Below are 8,317 nucleotides of genomic sequence, written 5' to 3'. Positions count from 1 at the left end.
TTAAATATGACACACATTATTGTAAGTCATAAATCGTTCAGATTTTAAAAAACATGACATTTTTTAATGACACATTTTTTGCAAGTCATAAATTAGCGTGTGTCATTGTTCGTGTGTCATTAAAGGTATATTTTCTTGTAGTGTGGTTAACTCAAATGGCCACCAATTTTCAACGAAAAATGTTGAAGAATCGGGTAAAGTAAAACGAAAGAACACAAGAATTTAACGAGGTTCAGCAATGTGCTTACGTCCTCGGTGCCTAGGCGGCGCTAGAAGTTTTATTCTATGTCTCATAGGTTTAGGTTACATCTCTATTTATAATAAATAAACCATGATACATAGTTACAAATATAACCCTGGTACATATTTACAAATATAACCTGTACCTTGCCGCGGGGGCTGCGCCCACGCACCCCTAACTCACATAATCATAACCCCCACTACGAGACTTTCTTTGTAAGGACATTTGATGTTCGCTCACTCCGCTCCATCCTCTGTCCTCTTTACCGGTACATTTATGAGTCATACCTAACAAATCTCCACCTTGGCGAATATCTTGTCCCTTAGGAAGCATTCAATGTGGGTTGGGTTACCTTACTTCTTTAACAACTCGAAACATTCAACAAGTCCAAGCAATGCTTAAACTTGTCTGTCGTAACTGACTTGGTGAACATATAGCGGCATTCTCATCAGTATGTACCTTCTGAAACAAAATCTCTCCAGATGAAACCAACTCTCTGATCTTGTGAAAACGTACATCAATATGCTTAGTTCTAGCACGATATACCTTATTCTTAGCCAAATGAATAGTACTTTGATTGTCGCAAAGCAACTGAACTCCACCTTGCTGAACACTCAACTCCTTCACTAAACTAGTAAGCCATAAAGATTCTTTTGCAGCTTCAGCCGCTGCCATGTATTCAGCTTCAGTTGTAGATAGTGCCACCACAGATTGAACAATAGACTTCCAACAAATAGGCCCTCCACCAAGAGTAAAGACATACAATGTCGTAGATCTTCTATTAACCAAGTCACCTGCATAGTCTGAATCCACATATCCTACAACCAAAGGATTATCCCGCTAACTACCAAAAACAATTTCATGTCCCACAGTACCCTTTAAGTACCGAAAGATCCACTTGACTGCTTCCAATGTTGCTTATCAGGTTTAGACATGTACTTATAAACTTGACTAACAGCATGAGCTAAATCAGGACGAGTACATACCATTGCATACATCAAGCAGCCAACAACATTAGAATATGGAACCTTTGCCATATCTTCAGCTTCCTTATCTGTCTTAGGGAACTGTTCTGATGAGAGCTTAAAGTGATTCGCCAATGGAGTGCTAACTGGTTTTGCGCTGCTCATCGCAAACCTTTCTAGCATTTTCTCAACATAACCCCGTTGAGATAGCCACAGTTTCCTTGAGTCTTTGTCCCTGCAAATTTCCATTCCAAGAATTTGCTTTGCAGTACCTAAATCTTTCATATCAAATTCCTGACTCAATAAAGTTTTCAAACCGATAACATCATCCATGTTCTTCGCAGTAATTAACATATCATCAACATAAAGGAACAGAAAAATAAAAAAACCATCATCAAGGCTCTTAACATAGACACAACAATCATACTCACATCGCTTGTAGCCAATCTTGATCATATAGGAGTCAAACCGTTTGTACCATTATCTTGGAGACTGCTTCAACCCATACAAAGATTTCTTCAATCTGTAAACTAAATGCTCGTTTCTAGGTTGAGTGAAACCTTCAGGCTGCCGCATGTAGATCTACTCCTCTAAATCACCATGCAAAAAAGTAGTTTTCACATCAATCTGCTCTAAATGCAAATCCCAACTAGCCACCAATGCAAGTACTGATCGGATTGAAGTGTGCATGACCACAGGAGAAAAAATTTCATCATAATTAACTCTTTTCTGATGTGAAAAACCCTTTGCTACCAAACGAGCCTTGAACTTCTCCCCCTTTTTTCTGTTACTGTTGGTTTCTTCTTATACACCCATTTGCAACCAATCGGCTTCTTACCCTCATGAAGGCGAACTAAGTCCCATATACGATTGTGATTCAAAGACTCCATCTCCTCAACCATGGCAATCATCCACTTATTGTTTTCCTGACTAGTAATTGCATCATAAAAAGTAACTGGATCATCACTGCTAACAGTAAGTGCAAAAGAGACCAAGTCTTCAAAACCCAATCTGTTCGAAGGCTTTATATTCGTCCGTCTCACCCTGTCTCTGGCGAGACTATAATCCTGCAAATCATCCGTGGCGGAACCACCAGAAGTCGGTTGAGAAGTTTCTGTTTCTCAACTGGAAACTGCTCGAAATCCACCACTGTCATGTCTTTCTTCTGGTGCAACATGGGATGTTCATCAAAAACAACATCTCTACTGATCACAATTTTCTTCGCAACTGAATCCCAGAACTTGAATCCTTTGACACCTTTCTTGTAACCCAGAAAAATGCACTCCTTCGATTTTGCATCAAGTTTAGATCTCTCATCAACAGGTACATGTGCATAAGTAGGACAACCAAAAATCCGTAAGTGATCAAAAGTACATCATGACCAGTCTATACCTCTTCTGCAACTTTCCCAGCTAATGATGCCCTTGGCGATCTATTGATAAGATAACACGCCATGTTAACAGCCTCAACCTAGAAGTGTTTGGGAAGCCCCGCATTCAACCGCAAACATCTGACTCTTTCTTTCAATGACATGTTCATCCGTTCCGCAACACCATTCTATTATGGTGTCTTGCGCACTGTAAAATGTCTCTTAATCCCATGCTCCTTACAGAAGTGTAGAAACTGTGAATTTGTGTACTCCGTACCATTGTCATACCGCACACACTTGATTTTTCGTCCTGTTTGGTTTTCTACCTCGGTTTCCACAGCTTGAACTTCTCAAAAACATCAGACTTCTGTTCAAAAAATACACCCAAACTTTCCATGAAAATCATCAATAAAGGTAACACAATACTTGCAAAAGTTGAGCTTACAACTTTTAACACCATGCAACAGATTTCTTTTATGTAATTCAGCCATACCACGTTCACTAAGATGAGCAAGACGCATATGCCACAGTTTGGTAGTATCATCACAGGACTCAACCGAATGAACTCCACCTATAACGGTACTCCATAATAATCTATAAATACTCCCTGCAATCATCTTTCTTTTCATCACATTCAAAGCTCATTTAGCAATCCGAATGGTTTCACTCTCCTCATCAGTCTTAGGGATAAAACCATTCTTGTGCAAAGTGCCCAAAGAAATCAAATTCTTCTTTAAATCTGGGGTATGTCAAACACCACTCAACGTCCGAACAGAGCCATCATACATCTTAATTCTGACCTCACCAATACCAACAATATTGCAACATCGATCATCACCCAAATAAACAGAACCAGAATTAACCGACCTGTATGTCGAAAACCATTCCTTATTTGGCGTGATGTGATAAAAACATCCAGAATCAAGAATCCAAAAATTCGTCAATTACGTTGTTGAAATAGAGAACACATCACCCTCACTGCAATCAGAATTGTCATCCTCGACCACATTCACAGACTTGGATGAGTCATCGCGCTTCTCATCAGTCTGCTTTTTCAACTTCGGACAGTCTCGCTTCATATGTCTCGCCTCCTTGCACTTGTAACAATGAATTGTCTTCTTATCCCTAGATTTGGATCTGAAATTCCGCTTCCCAGACCCTGCCTTCTCTGGCTTCCGTCCACGGTCTCGATTACCCTTGACATATAAGCTATCAGCTTGAGAGCTTTCCCTTGCATTCTACTTCCACTGGTTGTGAGCCAACAAGGCTGCAGTAATCTCCTCAACTTTGATAGTCTCTTTCCCATGTATAAGAGTAGTCACCATTTGTTCGTAAGAGGGAGGCAACGAACACAACAAAATCATCGCTTTGTCTTCATCCTCAATTTTTACATCAAGCCGAGCCAAATCAAAAACGATTTGATTGAAGACATTCACGTGTTGCACCAAATCATGATCGTCCTGCATCTTCAGCCCATACAGCCGCTGATTTAGATACAATTTAGGCGTTAAGGATTTGGACATAAACTGACTTTCCAACTTCCTCAAAATTTCATCTGGAGACAACAGATGCATGACGTGATACATGACCTTGTCCGCCAAACATAATCGTATGGTTCCTGCCGCTCGCTGTTGCAATTCTTCACAATCTTCCTCCTCCATCGACGCTGGCTTTGTAGGTCGCAAAGCCTTCAAGATCCCTTGCTGCGCCAACAGATCCTTCACCCTTGTTTGCCATAATCCGAAGTTACCCTAACCATCAAATTTCGCAACTTCGAATTTTGCTCCTGACATCTGATACTAATTACTGAAGAATCGGGTAAAGTAAAATGAAAGAACACAAGAATTTAACGATGTTCAGCAATGTGCTTACGTCCTCGGTGCCTAGGCGGCGCTAGAAGTTTTATTCAATGTCTCATAGGTTTAGGTTACATCTCTATTTATAATAAATAAACTCTGATACATATTTACAAATATAACCATGTACCTTACCGCGGGGGCTACGCCCCCGTACCCCCTAATTGCCAAAGACTCAACAAATCAACACCCTATAATCGGAGGAGTATTTGTGTACTTTACCCTTTTTTTAACAATAACAATGAAATTATCATTATTCATTTTTTATTTTTTGTTTATTTATAGCATTAAATGTAGTTAATCAACATTTTGAAAGTGGTGGGTGGTGGGTGTTGGCAAGCAAATGTGAATTATTTCTTTCTATTTTACGTACCAGCAGCAGACATTTATAATTGTGGTTTCTGCTGCAAAAAGATTGCTTTTTTGGATTTGGTTGATTGAACCATGCTAGGGAGAAAAAGTAGAGTCGACACTTTAAACTTTATAATTCCAACTGTTATTCAAATTTAGGTAAAAGCCAAGATGTTGTAGGGCTAGTTCTGAGTTCAAAAGTTAAGTCCTTTAGTAAAGAAAATGCACATTTGTACCTAATAGTACTTCTATAGGAACATAACTCATAGTATTTATCGAAGATGTGCTGGAATTAGTATATTGTAGGAAGGCAAATTGCAACTGTTCTTTAGACAAGTGAAAGATGCAGCAAGAGAAGATTGTTCAAGACCTTCATGTATGGGGATCAAGAGAAATAAGTCCAAGACCTAATCACTAAACAAAATTAGGGAACTTATAACATTGTTGACAAATAATAATATTTGATAGATTTTACTTGGAAAAACAAAAATTCATTAAAATTATACATCATAGAATCCAAGAAAAGAGGAAGCTCAGATACATGAAATCATCACCAGGTTTGATAAGCATAAATTATCTCCCCTAATCTTAAAATCCAAGTGGTGATGAAGCAGAAGAATATAATAGAGATGACAAAACAAAAACACAAGGTTAAAGATCGACGGTGCTCTCTAAATACATCGACATAGCTTGGACATCAGCTTTAAAATCATATTCAAGACACCCTTAAACCCTAAACCTTAGGCCTTGACGCAACAGCTGAAGTAGTTGAGGATTCTCCTCCTAGTCTGTCAAGAAAATCAAAACATATTTCCATATATTAGTCATCGAGTTCCTACAGTCAGTAAGCACATTTCTATTCACACATCTTTATCATGCAGTCATAGATATAACCCCATTAAAAACATTCACATCACATGTATCTTTTTTCTAGACGACGTATAAATCCTGTCACAAGAGAAACAGGAACCATAGGCTCATCACAGAATTTGTCAAAGTGAGAAAAGTATACAATCAGAAATCAACACCAAATAAACAATATTATCAATACACAATCTTCAACGTTCTTATCTTTAATTAATTTACCAAAAAGATAGAAGAAATAGAAAATAACTCCTACAACAATATGGGGTTTACCAAATGGACAAGTTCAATGCTCTCAGATACAAAACATCAAAGAAAAGATTAACTGATCCAACTAAGCAACTTCCCCACCAGCATAGCACATGCATGCCACCAAAGTTTATATCTTTATACTCCGCTATGGAAAGCTACCAACCAAAACTAAATAATCTATATTTACAGTACATCACCTGATAAAATAATTCGAAAAATAGAGTGGAAGGGGAATCTTACAGATGGAGAGCGATGGTTCTGAGGGAAATTGTGGTGATCATCACTAGGAGCACTGCTAACAGTGGTGGCGGTTGGATTAATGAAGTCTTCTTCATTTCCAAGACTGGCTCTAGAAACATCCCTCTTGTTTTGCTTCCTCATTTCCCTGATTTTTGAGAAGTCAAGAGAGTAATCTGGCAGCTGTCCCTTTTGGTCCCAGTCCCCAAATTGAGGCACTGATAGCCATGGAGCATTTTTCTGCATTAACACACAAAGAACCCAATATTAGCAAAGCCTTATCAATGCTTGTTTTCATTAAAACAGAGTGAGCCAACAGCCTCATTCACTACAATTCATTCGAGAATAGAATAGAACGAGTTGTTCCCTCTCGAATTTGACTGGAACAATGCTCAAAGAGAATATTACTTGAATATGAAAGTCTTTGTCTAAGACAAGGAATATAAAGATGCCATTTGAGTTTTTATTACACAAAGTCCATGGATTTGTGAGCTGTCAAACTGCAATCAATCATAAATTTTGGCCTCAAATTTGATGGCGACTAACTAAACCCTAAAAATAATTATATAATAAACACTATTGTTGGTTCAATTCAATATGATGAAATTCCAAATTCATAATCCACTGCTACACTTCTATTTTATAGTACTGAAAATATTCTCAACAATAACACCTATGTTACTTTGTTCTATGTATATTCCAACGTAGAAAAAAATGCATAGTACATGATTAAAGAAAAGACTAGAGACATGTTTCCCTGTTCTTTTCCAACACTTTTAAGGTTAGATGTTTCTTCAGAATAAAGGAAATGAAGCCCCCAAATAAAAAAAAAAACATATCTGGAAAAATAAATTTACTACTTCATACACTTTGGAATTGTAAAATTAAAGTACTTTTCATCAATCAAAGGACTTGTAAATACTGAACTCCACAACAAATATTAAAAATTGGTTTGGCTGCAAATAAACTTCAAACCTAGAAGTGTATAACCACTGAACTTTCTCCAATAGCAGCTACATAATCAAGAAAGTTAAAGGTCCAAGCGGAAAACAAAGAACTCACCTCCTTGCGATCTTCCATTCTTGATACCAACAGAACAAAAAACGATCTTCCCGAAGTTGTAAAGAGCAATTATATTAATCTAAAGGTCAACTGCAGAAATGAAAGAGAAGGGAAAAAGTGGGGTTTATTATAGAGAGAAGAGAAAATGTATGGGGATTGATATAGCTCTTACAAATATAAATACAGCAGAATGACGGCAACGATTTTGGGGTCTTTGATTGCAACAAGAATAAGCACGTAATGAAAATAATCAGTCTCCTGCCTTACCCCATTTTAAAAAGAACGTATATTTTTTACCGAAAAAAATATATACATGTATATTTATTTGTTTTAGGGTAAACTACACGATTCATCACCAAATTATCTTTTTAATCCTATTTCGATCACTAGCATTTATAAAATTTTATTTTAATCACTCAAATGTTGAATTATTCTTATTTTAATCACTCTCACTTATATTATTTTTTTGGTTATTTATATTAATATCTTTATCTGCATAATATAATAAAAATAAAATTTAGAAACCTAAATAATCCTTTAAATATACTAAAAACCCTAAACTCAAAAAAATCCTAAAAATCATGTACCCAAATTCTAAACCTAAAGTATAACCCTTACGACACTCTCATCCTAACGAAAACACATTCATGTTAGCTCTCTCATGTATTGCATCAGACCATCGACAAATCACAAGGGAACTTTCCAGTGTACTGTAGGTTTGGCGGTATTTGAGGTATCTTTCTATATCAATTGACATGAGATCATTTGATGAATTTTTTTATGGTGAAGTATATGATGATTTTGGATATCGATCAATCAATTCAACCCTATTAATGGTGCAATACTATCAAGGATATCCCTTAGGGGCCAATGGGACTCGACCTCTGTTAAAATTTATATATTCGATATAATTTTAGTTTAATAGTATTTTAGTTTATGTAAAAATAAATATTTTAATTTAAAAAATAAAATTTTATTAAATATTTAATCAAGTAGGAGTCGAACTAAAGAATTTTAAATCTGTGTTCTCAAATTTTTGGTCTAATTATAATTTAAGTCCTTATACGTTTAAATATTAGATAAATTAGAAGTTTTCTTTTTTGAGTTTTGAGTTTTTTTT

At 36.5% G+C, this 8,317-nt stretch overlaps 1 protein-coding gene across 1 annotated transcript; it reads right to left on the bottom strand.

Moving 5' to 3' along the window:
• Nucleotides 1-5,298: 5,298 nt before the first annotated feature.
• Nucleotides 5,299-7,323, bottom strand: LOC120146483. The gene is made up of 3 exons (XM_039160025.1): nucleotides 7,198-7,323; nucleotides 6,139-6,375; nucleotides 5,299-5,570 (listed from the first exon to the last, which is right to left on the bottom strand). The coding sequence occupies exons 1-3, from the start codon at nucleotides 7,213-7,215 to the stop codon at nucleotides 5,523-5,525; spliced, it is 303 nt and encodes a 100-aa protein (XP_039015956.1). The 5' UTR covers nucleotides 7,216-7,323; the 3' UTR covers nucleotides 5,299-5,522.
• Nucleotides 7,324-8,317: the final 994 nt, after the last annotated feature.

Source organism: Hibiscus syriacus, unplaced genomic scaffold, assembly GCF_006381635.1.
Source record: "Hibiscus syriacus cultivar Baekdansim isolate YM2019G1 unplaced genomic scaffold, ASM638163v2 tig00110927_pilon, whole genome shotgun sequence".
Lineage (NCBI taxonomy): Eukaryota > Viridiplantae > Streptophyta > Magnoliopsida > Malvales > Malvaceae > Hibiscus > Hibiscus syriacus.
The sequence above is the reverse complement of the archived record's forward strand: the minus strand, read 5'-3'. Positions and strand labels throughout refer to the sequence as shown.

Coding starts and splice junctions, on each gene's coding strand:
- LOC120146483 (XM_039160025.1), bottom strand. Junction 5,571..6,138: donor AGAACCATCGCTCTCCATCT/GTAAGATTCCCC, acceptor TTTTCTTGACAG/ACTAGGAGGAGAATCCTCAA.